Raw genomic sequence first — 21,064 nt, 5'->3', positions numbered from 1 at the left:
CTGACAACTCACAAGGGTTACAACTGCAAAATTTCATTTAATTAATCCCTTCAGTAAACCGTCCATCATGGTCACTTATATACCATCTCCATTTAACTCATGTAAATGACTAGTGAGTCATTTAAATTTATTTACTAAGGGATAAATGATGAGAAATTATGTGGTCAAAGATGTCTGTAAAATTTGTTGATGGAGTTCCCCAAATGAAAGATAAAGCCACCTTTCCTTTCCAAAAAATACAAGTCTGAAGTCCTCCATCAGTGACCAACAATACTCTTACAATTTGGGACAGTCAGCTTCCATTTTCATACTCTGAAACGATCAGTGTGCCAGAGGTGCTCATGTGCTCCTACAATGTGCCAAGTTTAATTCTGTCTTGTCTTTGTAACATCAACCTATGCAATGTCTGCAACTGCAGCTGTTTTCTCTGGTCTTATTATAAACCTCTGTTTTCACTAACCCTGGGGATTTATATAGTTCTCACCACTACTGGGACTCCAAAAGTCATTAACAACCCACCCCAACACACCTGATACCATGAAACAATAAGCCTCTTATCCCAAGAGTAAAGCCCATGGAATTCTTGGGTAGCAGGAACAAATAACACAGTACAGTGGCTGTCCTATCCAACAGCAGCACCAATCATGTTCAATCAATTCTGTCACTAGCTGGTCTAAAGAACCCTGTCTTGGAAATTAACCATACTAAATTGGCAGATCTCTAAATCAGAACATATTATGCAGATCTACTCACATGAAATAACTACAAACCAACACTTATCTAATGTGTCTGCCCTCATGCCTGTCGATATGAGTTTTCAATGAAAATATTGTTTTCTCTTATTATGGAGCTTTGTATTTATTTATTGGATTTCTACAGATTAGCAATACATGGACCTCTCTTTAAAACCCAGTTTTAAATTCTCTGGAGAGCTTTAAGGTGTTCCCCTCCAGAGCCAAAATTAATTCATATGTAGTAAACAATCTATATATTTAAGACCAAAGAGGTCTTTCAAATTTTGTGAGGTTCAACCAGTAACAGTAAAATGATATAATCATTTCATTTGTATGGATAAACTCCTTACAGGCATCATAATATACCTTATTGTTATAATCCCTCAACTCCCTCCTTGAATTCTTTTTTCAAATTCATGCACAGAAGAACAGATTGTGTGTGTACTGGCAGGGGTGGTAGTAAATCAGAACAAGGATATCTAGCTGACAATCAGAATGGAATGGACAAGGGGACCACTCAGCAGGAGAACTTCATTTCATGATTCCCATTTTCAAGGAAACAAAATTGTTTGTGTTACTCAATCACTAGTTTATTAATTCCAATTCCAATTTCATAAATATTATTAAGTACTAAGCATTGGACTAGGGACTGTGGGAATAGGAACATACGAAAGCAATCTACCTTGAAGGAGTTTAAAGGTTCAAGATGACAAGGTAAAATAGACTGTTACTTCATCTGAATAGACTTTACTTGTTAAACTGATTTTAAATTGCAAAAGAATCTATATATGAGGTAAGCATTTAAAAGGTTTAACAATCGACTTCTAAAATGAAACCGTGTGGAATCCTATTTTCACTCAGGTAAGTAAATTCTATTTCTAGTCACAAAATGTAAAGATCATAAATTACTTGGAAACTTCTTCGGTTTAAAATTAGAAGGGTAGTCTACCAACTTCCCCTCATCCCCCCCCCCCCAAAAAAAAGGGAATATGAAAAGACCAGGGGTTTTAGAATTGGACAAACCTGGAATGAGGCCCAACACCTACAGTTGGTCACTGTGATTTTAAGCACTTCCCTTGCTTAATCTTCAATTTCAACATTTAGCAAATATGAGATATACTTGCCATACAGGTTTCTCACCAAATGAGAGAGCACGTGAAAGCATACTTGCTCAAGAAATAGTTTCTTCCCTTCTAATAACCTTTCTTTTGCAAAGCTATTATGGGTCCACATCCTCTAACCTCATGTTCAAGTGTTAAGGTCACTTTTATACTAGCAAGCTCAAAATAAATGTTAAGTCCTCGTGGTTAAAAGGGCCTGGATAATCACCCGTCAGGCTCAATGTTCCAGAAACAAATTCTTTTGGTAAGTTAATAGATTACAAATGATAAGAAAATATATACTCTCAGAGGCTAAAAATAGTTAGGCTTGTTCTACAGACAGCACTCTTATCTTTCTTTTAAAAACACTACTTAGAATCTGTTGCAGTGGCATGTGCCTGTAATCCCAGTGTCTTGGGTCACTTAAGTAGGAGAATTGCAAGTCTGAGACCAGCCTCAGCAACTTAGCAAGGCCTTAAACAACTTAGGAAGATCCTGTCTCAAAAAAAAATTAAATAAATAAATAGGACTAAAAACATAGCTCAGTGGTAAAGTACCTATGGGTTCAATCCCCCAGTACCCAGTAAAAAAGAAACAAACAAACAAACAAAAAAACCCAACAATAAAAAAACCACTGCTTATAGGCATAAAAAGGCATAATCTCTGCCCTCAAGAAGCTTAGAACCCAGCAAGGGAAGACACGTATACAATAGAACATACTAAAATTCAAGACAAAAAGCATATTCCCCCTTTCTCCCTCTTTTAGAGTTTGGGATTTAAAGGAAAGTTGTGAGACCAGGACTGCGATCCTAAATGTGTATTACTAGGCACCGAAGACATAGCTCAGTTGGTAAAGTGACTGCCTTGCATGCACAAGTCCTTGAGTTCAATTCCTGGTTCCACCGAGGGAAAAAAAAAAAAAAAAAAATATCAAAAACCCACAACAATCCAAAAATATCAGCGCTGAATGGCTGAATGTGTATTACTGTGGACAAGTTACTACTTCATTAGAATCTCAATTTGCTTAGCTGAAAGTTATACATACAGGAGGCAAAGTGTGTGTGTGTAAAGCTTTGAATATATACATATCCAATATGCATATATATATATACACACACATATATAATACAATGGATATGTACATAATATTCATTATAAAAAAAAAAAAAGCAGGGCTGGGAGATAGCTCAGCTGGTAGAGAGCTTGCCTTGCAAACACAAGGCCCTGAGTTCGATCCCCAGTACCGCAAAAAAAAAAAGCAAGTCATTATGGAAATTCAAAATAGGTATTATTACCAGCTGACAAGTAAAACAGTCTAACAATAAATAATAGTTTCTGAGAACTTCCCATGTGCCAGACACCTATTAGATGCTCCAAATGTATCATTAAAGGACAAGACCAAGTCTTGGTCAATTTCTTTGTTTAGTTGTGAAGAGTTCTGATACCAGATAGAATAATTTGTCATTTTGTTTTAAAATACAAATTATGTATTTCTCTTCTGCCAAATAAACTACATAAAGTACACTTTCAGACATATTTTAAAATTCAACCCCAATTTTAAACTCTTCAGAACTGAAAGAACAATCTTACAAATAATATCTACAACTAAAATTTTTCTGAATCTTGCTATACATCCTGAGATAGTTGTGAAGATCTTTGTGTTCCCAAACACCGGGCCAAAAGTTTAACTCTTTTTGGGGATTCCACACTATCTCTTTGTTTGTTCAGGGCTACTTTTATGGCATAGGGAGATGAAAATCCTGTCATGTGACTGAATTATGTTAAGGATGATTTCTAAATAATGAAACACAATCATTGGTTTTCACAGTTTTACATTTGATGGGTACTGATGTAAGAACTACAGATGATACAGCAGACACATCATCCAGACACTTCTTTCTTGGATCCTGACAGATATATTCTAGACGGCCAGCATTCTATGGAATAGTTTGAAAACTACAAGGAGAGTTGGAAAGAAAACAGTAAATTTTAAAACGGTCAAATAAACACCAATCGCTCACTTAGATCCTTGTTTTTTGCTTGAATAATAATTAAAAAATGCTTTCAAGGCTGCTATACCCTTGAGTAGTAGTACATTAACAAGGCCAAGGCACAACAAAAATGAGTGTTCAGAGGGTTTACTACTGGTTTTGGTATCTAAAGATGAATATTAACTATTAAAAAGGTCTTTTATGTTAGGCTTCTGATGGAATACAGAAGGTGAAAAAGTTCTGTCACATAACTAAACAAATGGAGCCAAAATCTTGAGCTTTTGTAAATTATAATTGTCAATGGAAACTTCTGACTACTGTATAAATAAAATTTAAATGCAAGAAAATTGTAACTCACTGGGTAAACTGGATTTGTTCTCTGAGTACAATTCAATATACTACAATGTGCACTGAAACCAGAGAGGTATAGTGCAAATAATGCAAAGTTCTAAGAGTAAAAATTAGGATATTATTTTGCTTTTGAAACTCCTTTACTCTATCACCTTGAGTAAGTCACTCAATCTCTCTAAATTTCAAGATTCCTCTTTTGTGAAATCGGGAATATGTGCTTTCCTTATCACTTGGGAAATTCTTAATCAAATGATTATTCTTTTATGAATTAAAACAAAGAGGGATAGTGATTTAAAGGTTAAAAATAAAAAACCTATTCAGCAAGTGATTTAACTTACTTTTAATATTTATCAGCAAAAACCACTATCTAAAAATAAAGAAACCCAACAATTCTGGGAATATACTAAGAGATAAATTTATTTAGGTTAATAACATATCACCCAATTAAACCATGAGATGTCATTTTAGCCACTTCATTCAGCATTTAGTTCAACAATTAACGAAGGCTCTCATATGCCAGGCACTGTTTGCCACTGGCTTACAATCTAAGAATAGTCTAGTAAAAAAAGACCTCAAAAAAAAAAAAAAAAAAAAAAAAAAGGGGTAAGTAAATAAGTAAGTTGCAAACTGATCATTATGAAGGAAATATAAGAGTCTTAGAACAGAAAATAGAAGAGTCTGCTATTTCAAATAGGGTTATCAGGAAAAGATTTTCAGGGAAGTTGTTGAGTTTTTTTTTTTTTTTTTTTTTTTTAAACACATTACCAGGGAATGAAACCAGGGATGCTCTACCACAAAGCTAAAGTCCAAACACTTTCTTTAATTTTTTGAGACAGAGTCTCACTCAAGTACCAACGCTGGCCTTGAATTTGCAATCCTCCTGCGTCACTGGGATTATAAGCATCAGCTGGGAAGGTAATTTTTAAAGGTGAGACCTAAAGGCTGATTAGAACAGTGGGGGGGGGGGGGGGGGGAGAGACTTTCAGAAACATAAGCTCATATAAAAGCCATGGACTGTGAAAGAGTTCGAAGAACTGAAAAAAGATGACCATAGTTAGAAGTCATAAATGACAAGAAACTAACTCCATCAGCTTGGGGAAAAAAAGCAGGTGCTGGGGTATATAAGATAAGGAAAGAGGTTTTGATTTTGAATGAAAAAGTTGTTCTAGTGTTGGTTTTAGGCAGGATGTTTTTTAAAAAACTACTTAGTGGGCTTGGGGGTATGGCTCACTAGTACAGATATCGCCTAGCACCTAGTTAGATTCTAGATTAGATCCTCAGCATTAAAAAAAAAAGAATTCTTAGTAAGATGTTAAGAACTGGAGGCAATCAAGGGATGGTTACTACAGAAGCTGATGAGCTAAGGTGACAGTAGTAAGACAGAGGACTCAGACTGAACGTATTATAGAGTTAAAACTGACGGTACTTTGCTTATAAATATGAGATTAAAAAAAGTTAAAATCAAGGATGAATCAAAAGGCTTAAATAACTGAATGGATATCATTCACCATTTACAGAAATGGGGAAGACTTGGAGAGGGCAGGAAACAGCTGTTATGGAGATGTTAAAGTTTGAGATAAATGTCAAATTTTGAACTACAGAAAAGTATACGTTAGGCATGAGGTTCTGAAGACAAGAGAAACAGTTCAAATACAGATAGAGACTAATATATGTTGAACTTCATTATTCGTAGATTCTGCATTGGTGATTTTTGCCTACTTACTAAAATTTGTAACTACAAAAACCAATACTTGAGGTACTTTTGCTGACATTTGAGCACAGGCACAGAGCTGCAAATAATTTGCATTGCTCGACAGGCAGTTCCCAGCTAAGGTCAAAGTAATACTCTGCCTTCAAATATCAGTTCTCATAATTATAAGCAAGAGTCCTTTTTGAGGTCTATTTAAAGACATATATTTTGCATTTTTATGCTTTTTGTTGGTGATTTCAATGTTTAAAATGGCCCTCAACCATATGCTGAAGTGCTGTCTAGTGTTCCTAAGTGATTTACAAGAAGACTGCAATGTACCTTACAGAAAATATGCACAAGTTCTGGTACTGCAGGCCATGAGTTCAATGTTAATGAATCAACTTTATTAAATAAGGTGTATTTAAACACAAGAATACATAAAGCAAGACTATGTAATTGGTCATTGAAAATATTGTGATATAAGGCTTCAGGAACCTAACCGTGCATTTTCCCTAGAAGTTCTAGTCAGAATGAGTACTATGTTTGCAGAGACTTTATTGAACATAACTATGTAAATAATAAGATTTAACTACATTGATCTATTCCATTACTGATTATAAAGTACCTTCTCTGTGTGTAATCACTAGCAACATGCTCTATGCTGCCAAAATGCACAATGAGCAGATGTTTAGTTACTTACTGAATGACTATTAGACAGATAAACGTGAAATGGGGATTTCAGGCCATTTTGACTTAAAAACATGGCAACAGCTTTCACTAAATATGGAATATTTTGCTATATGTTCCAGGAACATATAATTGTAGCTGGAAAGCTGGAAGACTTGAAAGTTGAGGTAGCACTGCAGCTGGGTCTTGAAGGAAGGGTAAAAATTGGGAGAAAGGGGCTTTTTAACAGACAAAAATAGTATGAACAGATATAGAAGTCTAGTTAAGCAAAATTACTTCTTGTTTTAGGGATAATGGTGAGAGAAAAACCTAAATATGGTTAGATCACGAAGAACTTGTGTGCCACATCAAGAACTGGATTTTATTCAACATAATAGAGGAACTTACTGAAAAGATGTGAACATGAAAGTCAAATGGTTAGGACTGGACTTCAAAAGATTCAACTAGTATGAGTAGGTAGAAAAGTTTGGCAATAAAGACTGGAAGCAGCAAAACCAGTTAGGATACTGTTAAAACACTCTAGGCAAAAGGCAATAAAAGTCCTAAAGTAGGGCAGTGTCATTAAAACTGAAACAGAATTAATGACTAAAAGACACAGCATTCCATTAGAATAATTTATTGAATGTAGAAGGATGGACCTTACAAAATCATAGCCAGATTAGCCAAATCACCATCTTTAATGTAAAAATAAAAAGGTAGCTTATATGACTAATTAACCTGGCATGATTAAAAGTTGTATAAATACTCTGGTGGGGCATCTTACTATATTATGCATGGAATAATAATTTTTTCAGTGCTAAGTACTGTGTAAGGTTGTACAGTAGCAAACGAGACAAAATACTACTTATTCATTAAGCTTCAAGATATTGACAATTACACTATAGCAAATCTTCCTACATTTATAACTTGCTCACTAAAATGAATTTTTTTTTTTTTTTTTTTTTTTTTTCGGTGCTGGGGTTTGAACCCAGGGCCTTGTGCTTGCAAGGCAAGCACTCTACCAACTGAGCTATGTCCCCAGCCCTAATGAATTTTTCTTTGAAGTAGATCTTGTGATAAAAAAGTCATGTGAAAAAAATATTTACTGAGTGTCTACTTAAAATCCACATTAAACTAGGCATCATGGAAAATTAATTAAAAAAAACATTTCTAAATATACCAAGAACTAACCCAGTGAAAAGTGCCCCCCCTTTCTCACTTTAAAAAGTGACAACATCTGCAATTCATACACTAAAAAGCCTATGGTAAGATTTAATTAGGGGATAAAAACCAAATTGATAAAAGAATTTTAAAAAATGTTCAAGAATAGATTGAAATAAATATAGATTTAGGAAGCTAAATACTACCTACTCTACAAATGAAGACAAACTATTACAAATTTTGAAAAGAATTAAAAAATCTGGAATGACTTAAAAGAAAACTAAAAATGGCCTTATTCCAAGTGAGTAATTTTGTGGGTGGGGGGGGGGAAGAGTACTGGAATCAAGGAACTCAGGGGTACTCACCACTGAGCTAACACCCCCAGTTCTTTTAATTTTTTCAAGGGAGCCCCATAACCCCCAAAGAGCCTCTCTAAGTAGCCCAGTAGCCTTGCAATCCTACCACACTCTGCAAATCAAAGACCAGTTGGGCCAACACAACCAGATCCAATCTCAAAATATAAACAAAAACAAAACACAAAAATACAACAACAAAAGCAGATTCCCTAGACCCAGTTTCAGAGATTCTGAATTTTTAAGATCTGTGGTAAGGCTCAAGGATCTATAAATTTTTACAAGTATACTAAGCGACTCTATTACAAATAGCTGAGATATTTTGAGGACTCCTGCAGTGTTTTAACTCAACTAAAATCTTCAATTTATAAACAAGATAAGCTAAATGGATAAAGTTAAATGTGTTACTTAAGTTTAGAGTTTCCCATTCCTGCCAGGTTGGCAGATTGTCTTCCTTCAACCCGGGGCCTTTGTGATATTTCAGGCCCCTCCCATTACCTTGCTCCTACCTCTTTTACCCACTTTAAAAGCCAACTTTGTGATTAGGTATTTAGTGCCTAAATGGAACAATAGGATTGTACGGTTAATTTTTTTTTTTTTCTGAGTACAGTGGTGCCTTGGTATCCATGGGGAACTGGTCAGGATCCCCAAGGATACCAAAATCTTCAGATGCCCATATAAAATGATGTACTATTGCATATTGCCTACACATATCCTCATATTCTTTAAATCATTCTTAGATTACATGTATTGCTTAATACAACGTAAATGCTAAGTAAGGAGTATTATACTATATTGTTTAGGGAATAATGATAAGAAAAAAAGTCTGTAGGTATTTAGTGCAGATAGGATTTAAAAAAAAAAAAAACTTTCAAACTCCAATTAGTTGAATGCATACATGCAGAACTCAAAGATAGGGAGGCTCACTGAGTATCTTTTCTTTTCCCTTTTTTTAAAAAAATATTTTTGGTTGTAGATGGACATGATGATACCTTTATTTATTTTTACTTATTTAGTTTTATGTGGTGCTGAGAATCCAACCCAGTGCATCACACATGCTAGGCAAGTGCTTTACCACTGAGCTACAACTCCAGCCCTGTATCTTTTCTATAACTGGAATAAAGAGTCCCAGGGGGGGAAACAGCTTTTACTTTTGTATCCCCTTCACTGAGTGACACAGAATATTGTATCTCTTTTTACTGCCTTTGATTTGAAGGTAGTACCTTGCTTTTTCTTCAAGTAAATATGTAGTACAGTGCAAGATATGTGTACTAAATAAAGGAGGCTTACAATTAACCACATACAGCAGTGTTTTTCTGTGGATCATGCCTCACAATCAAACGTGAAATCAACTTAGTGGGTCAAAAATAATTTTAAAGAACAAGTTAGTTGGGCACCGTGGTGCAAGCCTGTAATCTCAACAGCTCAGGAGGCTTAAGGCAGGAGGATAGGGAGTTCAAGGCCAGACCCAGTAATGGCGAGGCGCTAAGCAACTCCATGAGACCCTGTCTCTAAATAAAATATAAAATAGGGCTGGGGATGCAGCTCAGTGGTCAAGTGCCCCTGAGTTCAACGCCTAGTAGTACCCACAAAAAAAAAAAAAAAAAAAAAAAAAAAAAAGTTTTTTGTGTGTTGCAATGTAAAATATATTTCTTACTACCGGTGTAGTTGAAAAGTTTCAAGAGTACAATTTTATGAATACTGATTAGGTTAAACCTCTCCAATACATCTTCAACCTTTGGTAAGTGAACATTTACTTTCTCACCTAATTAACATTCCACTATCCAGTCTGTCTCCCCATTCTTCACTCCTCAAAGCCAATACCGGGTTTATTCACTTATTCATTTCTCCCTTTCTTAACTCAAAAGAGACGGTAAGTTCTAAATCTAATGTGCATTTTTCACAGTGTAAGTATTCACCAGTCTGTTCCTTCTTCAGATGAGTCATCTGAATGTTATGATGCACTTCAGATGGGCTCTTTGGAGCACCTGTCTCTCGCTTCAAGTCCATCTGAAATTCTAGATGTCCCAAATAGGGCTTTGAAATTTTCACATCCTGCCACATACACACAGGGTTCAGGATTAATATGTGGTTTTTTTCAAGATCACCATCTTTACCCTAGAGCCAGATTCTTTAATTCCATCACAACATTACTTTCTGGTAATCCTTGGTGCTCTCTGCATTTTTTATTATACATGTTCCAAGTCAGTTCTATTTCTTTCTTCTCCTAACTTAAATTGTGCCCTTTTCTAGCTTTCATGAATATCTTGCAACTTCCTAATCATCAAGCAAAACATGAATGTTTAACCAGGTCTAATAATACACTGTGACCTGTCACATCTCTAATAGTCTTATTTTTTACCGTTACCAACAATATTCTCATTGTTTGAAGTCGAACTCCGCTTCCTTCAATAACTTCCCTAAATTCCTTCAATGGAATGAGTCTCCTATCCTCCGAACTTCATTAAACTCTATTCACACATCTATTAGCACCTATCAGTTTGCAACATTATACTTATTTATGAATCTGTCTACTATGATTGACTCTTAACTCCAATGTGCATACCTCACTTTGCCCACAAAACACACTAGAGTGCACTTTTCATAGTAAGGCCTTGGTATTAGCTCACTGAATTATATTGAAAGGTGAAATTTTAATTAGGTGGATATAAAAATAGGTTAGGAGATGTTTCTAATTCTACACGACCTCCATATTCTCAATGTGCTCAAAATGTGTAAAGCATTTTGAAAATATATAAAACTATAAAAAGATGTAAAGGGGAAACCGCCAGGGAAATGGCAATAAAGAATGTAGATGTAAAACATGGAGGCATGATAAAAGGGATGTGGTGCCCTCTGAATTTCCACACGTGGTTCAGTAAATTGGTGCCTCAAACCCTCAACCCTCACCATTCTGCCCCGTCATCCCCTTTTACCCTGTTTCAAAAACCTCCCACGTCATGAAGTGCACAACAGTCCACTTCGCTCTTTCTCATTAGGGACGTATACCCCCCGAATAATACTGGGTAGCTGACTCTCATTGGCCTTGTTCCTGTTCTGTCCTCCCTTGGCCCCATTCACCAAGAGTGGGCAACCATTTCCCTTTAAAGTCCCAACTAAAATGGAAGCGGGTCTAGACCTGGGACACCTTTAATCCTCTGTAAGCCCGAGTTTTTAGGTCACTGTATTTCTTTCTGGCTGTCTCAATGTGACTTGAGAGCGATGTCTTCCACGCGCAGTCTTTTCACAACTTCCCAACACCACCTTTAAGGTCCCATTACCCTCTACGTGCAGCCCGTAAGGGATGTTATTCCAGTGTCAAGGTTCCTGAAGGTGGTTTGACCTCTGGGTACTCTTATCGATACTTAACCCAGAGCACCTAACTTCCTTCCTGGAAACGGGGCTTCACTATCCGCCCTTATACCTCCTGAGTTTCCCCTACTCCCAAGTAACAAGTCCACCTATCACCTCCTCTTGCACTTGGGAAGATCTGCGCCTCGGCTCTCGCCTAACCACACTCTATTCGCTCCAGGCTGGGGCTCGGCCCTCCCCTCCCTCGAAGGTCGCCGCGCCGGCACGCCGTACCTGCCCCTCGCTCCTACTCACTTTGGGCTTCTCGGGCAGCTTCTTCCGGTTCTTCTTCTTTTGCTCCTCGCTGCGGAGATTCTTCAGCAGGGTGAGGTCGTCAGGGGCTTGGGTTGGGGCGGCCGCCGCCTCCTCCCGTTTGCGGGGCGAGCTCCTCCGCTTCTTGCGGGCGCCGGCGCAAGCTGCGGCCCAGCCGTAGCCCAGCAGGAAGAGCAGCAGCAGCCCGAGTGCGCCGGTGCCCACCAGGATCACCCAGCCCGGGTATCGCTTCGGCTCCAGCCCCAGGTCGAGGCCCAGCTCCGTACGCAGGAAGCCTAGGCCGACCGACAGCATTTCCCGAAGCCGGGCCGAGCCCTCCTCGGCCTGCTGGGCCAGCTCCTCCTGCCAGCTCCGTGCAGCCATCTTCCCTCCCGTCAGGGGGACTCGCAGGATGACGCTGGGCGCAGAGACGCCGTGGAAGAGTCAAGGGAAGCGACGAGTGCCGGGCCACCTCAGGCCGAGCGCATCGCGGCCGCCCCTCGCGCCGGGGCCGGCGGTCGGCCGCTGCCGCCGCGGGGAGGGCAGGGGGGCTCCCAGGTTCCCCCTATCAGCCTCACTCCGCCGCCGCCGCCAGGAGGAGAGCGGGGCGAAGGGAGGGAGTGTCTCCAGTGGCGGCCGCTAAGCGGCGTCTCGGCGCTAGCGCCAGGCCCCGCTGTCCTCCCTCGGCGGAACAATGGCGGCTCCGGCCGCGATCCACGCCGCGCGCAGGGATGGCTGCGGGTCACGTGGGCGCGGTGGGCGGGGTGTGGGTGTCACGTGGGCGAGGGCGGGGCCGGGCGGGAAGAGAGCCGTGGCGCGAAGGCGTTGTGGTGGCAATGGCCGTGGCCGGTTACGAGCGGGTGGAGACGCGGAGCGTGGGGACGGGGACCCTGGATTGGGGCTGGGAGACTTAACGGGGGGAAGCCGCGCAGTTGCGCCCCGGTGGCACGGAGATAGACGGATGCTTTGGATGAGTGCAATGGAAGGCGGGGTTGGGGAGAATGGTGAGGAGCCAGGAACCCGCACACCGGGCCGAGGTCACATTCTCTCTGGGTAGAGGTGTAGGGCTCTTCATTCTTTTTTCTGAGTGACGTTGAAATGAAAGTGCCTTTTTCTTCCTTAGGTTACCCGGTCAGCTAGATGCTTCCAGAGTGGATTCAGTGGAGTCTGAAGCCAGGCACTCCTCCAGGGCCTAGGTTTAATTCACGAGTTGGATATTTATCTTCGGGGCCAACTGTTAAGTTTTGAGTTGCCTGTCCTTTGCCAGCCGGTCTAGGGCGCGTTTGCGTTGTTGTTCTCTTTCAGTCGTGCTGTTTTTAATACCCAGAATTCAAAATTCTGAAAGCCCGTGAGTCGTACTCTCGTTTTGCTGCTAATTTGTAGCTTTAATAAGAAATAATAAGAGGAAGCACATTAGATTGTGTTTACATGTAGAGGTAGCCTCCTTGTTGCGTTTTATTTTAAGCTTTTATACAACACGGTAAAAGGAGTTTTAAAAAATTCTATTTTTATTTGTTGTATTGACCAACTGTTTGATGTAGAATTAGGAGGAAATGAATTGCCTTCTCAGATTTTAATTACAAAGATGTTTGGGGACTGCCTTAGGGTGTTTAAATTTTATTTTGCTGTAAGAAAACTTAAGTGTTTTAGCATTAAATGATCATTAGTATGTAAGCAAGTGAATTAAGTGCAAGCACCGAGTGCCAAAAATGTGTTAAGTATTTTGACCTACTTTTCAACAGTGTTGTAATGCATGTTGTGATTAGTGGGTGAAAGGGAGTTTTGTAATAAGAAATAAAAATAAACCACTCCCGCTAAACTTCGTGTAGACTTATAATTAAATGCTACAAATTATAAGACCAGAAACAGAAGGTGTCATTGGAATCTGCTTAAGCTCTAAAAGTTAACAAATTCCATTCATATTTTAAGTAAGATTTACAGTCTTACATATTTGTTATGGTTCCAGACATGAAGGGTCATGATTTCCTGAGACGTTCTGCTGAACAGTCTACATTTAACTCCTATGGGGTTATGAATTAAACTATTACAGTAATAGTAGTGGGGGTATGCCAGTCCTAAATCATATTATTTTTTTCTGTAACTGTAATCTTAAAAATAGGAAACATATGTTTACTATATTTGATGAGACAGATATCCTTATTTTTAAGTTTCTCATCTTTCCATGTATTTATATTTTAAAAGCAAAAATGGGGTTCATCTCCTGCTGTTTTGCACCTAATGTAGATATGAGCATTCATGTCAATTAATAAAACTCATCTGATAAAGGCTACCAAGACCACTTGCTGCAGTCCCACAAAGTTATGTTTATTGATTTGCAGCAGGATGAAGTTTAGGTAAAATTTAAATGAAACCAGGTTTTGAAAGACTGAAAGCAAAGCAGAGTTGTGTGTAATGAAGTTAATACCAACTCTGGTCTAAATAGACTGGGAATCTTAATTCCTTCTGAATGGCAAAACTGAGGTAAATGTAAAATGTTGTGTCTGAAACCAAACCTGGTTTGGAAATAAGGACTGCTTTTTCTGGAAGTGGCCCATAAAAGGAAATACCACTCAGACATAAAAAGGAATGAACTATAAATACATGGGACAACATGAATGAATCTCAATTATGCTGAGTGAAAGAAGGTAGAACTTCTCCCCCTCTAAAAGAACATATTGTCTGAGTCCATTTATGTAAAATTAGAACTTGAAAACTAATCTTTGGTGACAGAAAGCCAAAGATGGGGATTTGTAATGAGAGCAAATAGGTGGGAGGGGGAGGTATTAGAGAGGAGTACCAGGAAACTTGGGTTTATTAATAATAGTTCATTATCTTGATAGTGGTGATGATTTTACAGATGTATATGTTATTTTAAGACAATCAAATTGTATACCTTAAGTATTGTAGTTTAATTTATATTAACAACACTTAAATAAAGCAGTTCAAAAAAATTTTTAAAGTGATTCATACGGCTTGAATCCTAGTAAGTGTGGGATGTTCCAGTCTTACTGATGGGATTTCAAACAAGTTTTTTTTTTTTGGCAAACATATGACTTTAAAGAACGTGATTTCTCAATAACCTTGATGTTACTTTTAACCAAAGCTGGTTTCTTTTTTTTTTTTTACAGGTTTTCTCAATAAATACAGTATCATTTTTTAAAAAAAATTTAAAATTTGTTTTAATTAGTTATACATGACAGTAGAATGCACTTTGATACATTGTATATAATGGAGTATAATTTTTCATTCTTCTAGTTATACATGATGTAGAATACTACCAGTGGTATAGTTTTATATGTACACGGGGTAATAATGTCTGGTACATTCTACTATCCTTCCTACCCCCATACCCCGCCTTCCCTTCACTCCCCTCTACCTAAAGTACCTCTGTTTTCCCCTAGTCGCCCCCCATTGTGAATTAGCATCTGCATATCAGAGAAAAAATTCGACTTGGTCTTTTGGGATTGTCTTATTTTGTTTATTGTGATATGCTCCACCTCCATCCATTTGCTGGCTGGAGAATGATTTCATTCTTCTTTAAGGCTGAGTAGTATTTCATCATATATATAATATTTCATCATATATATATTACATTTTTTTATCCATTCATCTGTTGAAGGGCACCTAGGTGGGTTCCATAGTTTAGCTATTGTGAATTGAGCTGCTATAAACATTGATGTGGCTGCATCACAGTAGTATGCTGATTTTAAGTCCTTTGGGTATAAATGGAGAAGTGGGATAACTGGGTCAAATGGTGGTTCCATTCCAAGTTTTCTGAGGAACCTCCATACTGCTTTCCATATCGGTTGCACCAATTTGCAATCCTACCAGCAATGTATGAATGTACCTTTTTCCCCAGTATCATTTTTGATGCCAAGATACTTCATGTCTGTCTCTGCTATAATTTAACATACTTTATTGTTGGATAGTTAGATTTTTTTTTTTTTTTACAGGTTTTGTTTTGCCATCTAATGTAATTCTGTCATGAATATTCTGTAACTAAATCCTTGACTATCATTCATTATTTCTTCAAGATAGAATTCTGGTCCTAATGCCTAAGCCATAACCCACAATTCGTGTGTTAAATGCTTTCAGCTTGAACGTTTTAAGAGACCTGAAAAAAGTGCTACTTAATGCATTTTATAGATAAGTGTCATACCCCAGAGTCAGAATGATTGAGCTTAGACTAGAATCCAGTCCTATTGTTTCCTCCTCTTTTTCAGTATACAATCAGGTCTTGGGATTGGTGCATGTATTAGTTTGCTAGGACTGTCAAAACAAAATACTACAGAATGAGCCAGGCTCTGTGGTACACATGGGTAATCCTAGATACTTGGGAGCTGAGGCAGGAGGATCCTAAGTTTTAGGCCATCCTGGGCAATTTATAGAGACTCGATCAAAAGAAAGGACTGGCGATGTAGCTCAGTGGTAGGGTGCCCCTGGTTTCAGTTCTCAGTATTGACTAAAATAAAATTTAAAAAGGGACCATGGATATTGCTCAGTGGCAGAGTGCTCTGGGTTCAATCTCTAGTACTGTAAAGGAAACAAACAAACAAAGGAATCAGATTGCTTAAACAGCTAAAATTTATTTTCTCTCAGTTCTGAAAGTTCAATATCAAGCAGCATGGGTGGCAGCAAGTGAGTTTTCATTTTTTCTTCTCATGAAGACACCAATCTTATCACATCAGGACCCCATTTAACCTTAATTATTTCCATAAAGGTTCTCTCTCCAAGTATAATCATATTGGAATTAGGGATTCAGCATACAAATTTTGTGGGATATAGAAACATTCTGACCATAGCAGTGTGGGAAGCCAACTTCCACTCAAGCAGTCTTTGTTTGAAAACTGATGGATGAAAATTGTTGACTTGCAGTGTCTTCAAAATATAGATTCTTGTCATCATAAACTGCTGGGTCACTGAATTAAATACCTAGAAGAATAATTTTACAGCAAAGCAGTGGTCTATAGTTTAGTGCACCAAGAATTTAGAGGTACTGTAAGGAAAGGGTCATCCTGAAATAAATCTAGTAAGCATCAGTAAATAGGAAAATTATCTGCAGAAGTATCCTAAGAACCCTAACCTAACCTATGGTTGATAGATGTTTTTAAGTTTTTTAAAGAGATCAGACAATATGGTTAGAACTTGCATGGAACTTAAAAACTGGAATTTTCTTAATCATACCTCACTAGAATGGGAAGAAAGGTGTCTATCAAAGTGATGATGAGGAAAAGTTGTGGTACATTCATTCAAGGGAATGCCATACAGCAATAACCATGCCAAAGAATGTTTACATTCTGGTACCATGCTTTGAAATTTTAAAAAACAAGTTTTACATATAATGTGTGAAAATGTAAAATTGTACACAAAAGTGACACCAAATGGGGATGGTGATTATTTCTAATGAGAATGGGAGAGAAATGGGATTGGTGGGAAGTATACAGGGGGCTACAAATGTTTCTGTAATGTTTTCTCCGTCAAGCTAGGTTATGGGCACAAAAGTGCTTATATGACCGACAAAAAACAAAACAGCAGATGCAGTAAGTTATGTGGAAGCTAGGCAAAGTGATGGAATCTCCCTTGGCTATACAGTTGCTGGGTTACTATAATCTTACAGTGAGGAAAAGTGTTCTGAGTAATCTTAACTCAATAATTAACATCTTAAGATCATTTAACCCCATTAGACCTGATTTCATTCTCAACATATCACATTCAGTAATATGAATTCTCACATAGATTTTGCTACATAAGAAAATGGGGGCTAGGGTTGTGGCTCAGTGGTAGAGCACTTTCCTAGCATGTGCGAAGCACTGGGTTCAATCCTCAGCACCACATAAAAATAAATAAATAAAATAAAGGCATTGTGTCCATCTATAACTAAAAAATAAAAAGAAAAAAGAAAATGGGTCAAAGAGGTGACTTCTAGGAAATCAGATCCTCTTAGCAGTTATTACGTAACTCATGCATTCTCAACTGAGCTGTATGGTTTTCATGTTGAAAATTGCTGGTTCTTAGGCAAAACAAAAACTGTACAGTTGACATACAGTGTATATACTGATATCCAGGATAAGGATACCTGTGGCATTAAAAATTCAGGTGGGATATTTAGGAAAAAAAAAGTCTAAAGAGCCTCTTCCAGGGTTTGAAAACCAAAAGAAAAACTTTCTAAAATAAAAAATAAAAATAAAAAAAAAGAAGCAAAAATCTCAGAACTTAGAGAAGTATGGCTAAAGTCAATTGATTTGAGCTTGGGAATTGTAGTGGTTGCTGTGATCCCCTCCATCCCCCTTCAGAAACTGTGCTTATTGCCAGAAGACTTCTCTTAGCCGTCATACTTTTGGGGACATTATTGAGAAAACTTCCTCATCCAAGGTCATGTTTCCTTCAGGGAGACCTGGCATTCACTGACTCTTCTGCCCAGGGGATGGGGTATAAAAGTCCTAGCCTTGCTTACTTGGAATAATTCTAAGGATGTTCCCCACCCTAGAGCACTGTAATGGACTTGAATGAGGAAGTTTGGTACTGTATCTCAACTCAATTTGCCATCTGTCCAATCCTGCAACCTCCTCTACTGGATTGTTTCCAAGAGCACTTCCCAAAAGATGTCTTCATGCTGATCTGTCTCAAAGTCAGCTTCCCAGGTGACCAATGTATAATATGGATGATGATGAGGTATCTACAAAGTATTTGATATTAAGGAAGGAAAGATTATTTCTGCATAGGCATAGTGGGACACTTAAGTGTATTTTGTTTAGGTCAAGTCTTAAAGAATGAGTTAGGATGTTGCTAAGAAGAGAGGCTCATGGGGATGGAGAGGAATTTGTAGGCATGAGGACCAGCAAAGTGGAGGACTGGGGACGTGATAGAACATGGTATATGCTTGCTCCCTCTGCTTCTTGGTGGCCATGTCCCCAACTGCTTTCCTCCACCACATCCTCTCATCACTGTTCTGTCACCTCAGAGCAATTGAGTTAGCTGTACATGGACTAAGACCTCCAAAACCACATTTGACTGTTTATCAGGACTAGATCTCCTAAGAATGAGCAAGTAAAAAGTGAATGACTCTTTTGCTTGGAGAGAAAACTCATGTCCTTGCTTCTGTTCAGCTCCACATCAGAAATGGAACAAAATGAAACCTCCAGCAACAACAACAGCCACAGGAACCACACCATTGAAAACTTGAGAAATTTGCCCAATCATATACCTGATAATATTGTCTGGGGAGCCTTGGGAAATGGTTTACCCACATATGTTTTTTCTTGCAGACTTATAAAAAATCCACATGGGGAATGTCTACATGTTCCACCTAGGCATTTCAGATCACCTGTTCACAAGCACTATGCCCTTCAGAGCTGACCACTATTTCAGAAGCTCCAACTGGATGCTTGGGGACCTGGCCTGCAGAATTATGTCATATTCCTTATATGTCAACATCTACACCAGCATTTATTTCCTAATAGTGCTGAGCATTGTGCATTTCCTGGCTACTGTTCATCCCCTCTGGCTTCTCTATGTCACCAACATTAGGAGTGCTTGGGTCCTATGTGGGATCATATGGGTCTTTTTGGTTTGTTTGTTTTTGTTTTTGTTTGTTTTGGTACCAGGCATTGAACTCAGAGGCACTTGACCTCTGAGCCACATCCCCACCCCTATTTTGTATTTTATTTAGAGACAGGGTCTCACTGAATTGCTTAGTGCCTCGCTTTTGCTGAGGCTGGCTTTGAACTTGAGCTCCTCCTGCTTCAGCCTCCTGAGCCACTGGGATTACAGGTGTGTGCCATCTCACCTGGCTTGAATCTTTATCATGGCTTCCTCAATAATGCTTCTGAAGAGTGGCTCTGAGCAAAAAGGCAACCTCACAGCATGATTGGAGCTGGATTCTCCAAAAATTAATAAGTCACATGAACCGTATTGCCTTGGTGCTAGGCTTCCTGATGCCATTCTTCATGTTCAGCATCTGTTAAAAAGGTGGAGCTCCCAGAATTGGGTCTGCAGGCTTCTCCCAAGGAGGTGATGACCATTATGATCATTGCCGTGAGCATCTTCCTCTTGTGTTTCCTGCCTTTTCACTCACTGAGGACTTTCCACCTGGTCACGTGAATTGTGAATTTGTTCGGAGACTGACTGCAAAAAGCTGTGGTCATCACACTGGCTTTGGTGGCAATCAATAGCTGCTTCATTCCTTTTCTCTATTACTTTGCTGGGAAGAACTTGAAGGATAAATTAAGGGTCATATTCAGAAAATATCATCTACAGAAGGCAAAGGTGAGGGGCAGCTTTCCTATTTGTGGCCAAAAAACAGAACAGAGGGTGTAACAGAGGCTTGTTCATGTACCTTTGTGTCCACCTTCATTTCTTCATTGTCTCCCAAGGGTAATGGTTAATTTGAATTGTCAACTTGATTGGATTAAGAGATGCCGATGATTGAGAGGCCTCTGGGTGTGTCAATGAGGGTGTGTCTAGCAATGATTGGAATGTGGGATAGTGAACTGAAGTGGAGCCCCTCCCTGAGCATGGGCAGCACCACCCAATAGGATGGTGGCTTGAATGGAATAAAAGCCCGAAAAATAGGGAAGCAGATGCAGATGCAAGCTCGACTCTTCTTGAAAGGGTTCTTGATTGTTGCTTTAGTCGACTGAGGATGTCGGACTCTTGCTTCTTCACTCTTCCAAAGTGGATTCTGCCAGTGATTCTCCAGAGAGTTTCCACAAGCCTTGGTCTCGGACTAGAGTAGCACTGTTAATCCCTCTTTTTCTGGGGCTTCCGCCTGTTGGACTGCGTAGCTACTGGTTCTTCCAGCTCTTTTTCAGTTTGCAGACGGCCATTGTGGACTCTCCAGCTTCTGGTTATGTAAGCCAATCTACTAAATTCCCTTTTTATAATCATACTTCTTGTTGATTATATTCCTCTAGAGAACCCTAATATGCCAAGTGACTTTTTAATCATATCACTCTTGACAAACCTTGATGCCCAACCTTTAATTGACCATGACATTTATTTATTTATTTATTTATTTTTTCTTTGCATCATTTTTTTTTAATTTTATTGTAAACAAATGGGATACATGTTGCTTCTCTGTTTGTACATGGCGTAAAGGCATACCATTTGTGTAATCATAAATTTACATAGAGTAATGTTGTTTGATTCATTCTGTTATTTTTCCCTTCCCCCCACCCCTCCACCCCTCTTTTCCCTCTATACAGTGCTTCCTTCCTCCATACTTGCCCCCCTCCCTAACCCTAACTCTAACCCTAACACTAACCCTTCCCTCCCCCCATTATGTGTCATCATCCACTTATTAGCGATATCATTCGTCCTTTGGCTTTTTGAGATTGGCTTCTCTCACTTAGCATTATATTCTCCAATTTCATCCATTTGCCTGCAAATGCCATAATTTTATCATTCTTTATGGCTG

At 38.8% G+C, this 21,064-nt stretch overlaps 1 protein-coding gene and 1 pseudogene across 12 annotated transcripts in view; one reads left to right on the top strand and one right to left on the bottom strand.

The window, feature by feature from the left end:
- MTDH (metadherin) overlaps positions 1 to 12,390 on the bottom strand; it is a 63,005-nt gene extending 50,615 nt beyond the window's left edge. For 5 of the 11 annotated variants that reach the window (XM_079126201.1, XM_079126207.1, XM_079126210.1 and 2 more), the window contains exon 1: positions 11,632 to 12,390. In XM_079126201.1, coding sequence (XP_078982327.1) covers positions 11,632 to 12,033 — 402 coding nt within the window. In that variant the 5' untranslated portion in view covers positions 12,034 to 12,390. The remainder of the gene's footprint in view (positions 1 to 11,631) is intronic. The other 6 variants (XM_079126205.1, XM_079126208.1, XM_079126211.1 and 3 more) reach the window with 2 other exon arrangements.
- Positions 12,391 to 16,273: 3,883 nt separating this feature from the next.
- Positions 16,274 to 19,541, top strand: LOC306665279 (cysteinyl leukotriene receptor 2-like; annotated as a pseudogene). The gene is made up of 2 exons: positions 16,274 to 16,287; positions 18,729 to 19,541. The product of its transcript is annotated as a cysteinyl leukotriene receptor 2-like (transcript).
- Positions 19,542 to 21,064: the final 1,523 nt, after the last annotated feature.

The sequence above is a fragment of the Sciurus vulgaris genome, assembly GCF_902686455.1.
Source record: "Sciurus vulgaris genome assembly, chromosome: 1".
NCBI classification, from domain to species: domain Eukaryota; kingdom Metazoa; phylum Chordata; class Mammalia; order Rodentia; family Sciuridae; genus Sciurus; species Sciurus vulgaris.
Note: the sequence above shows the minus strand (reverse complement) of the source record. Positions and strands in the feature narration are given on the sequence as shown.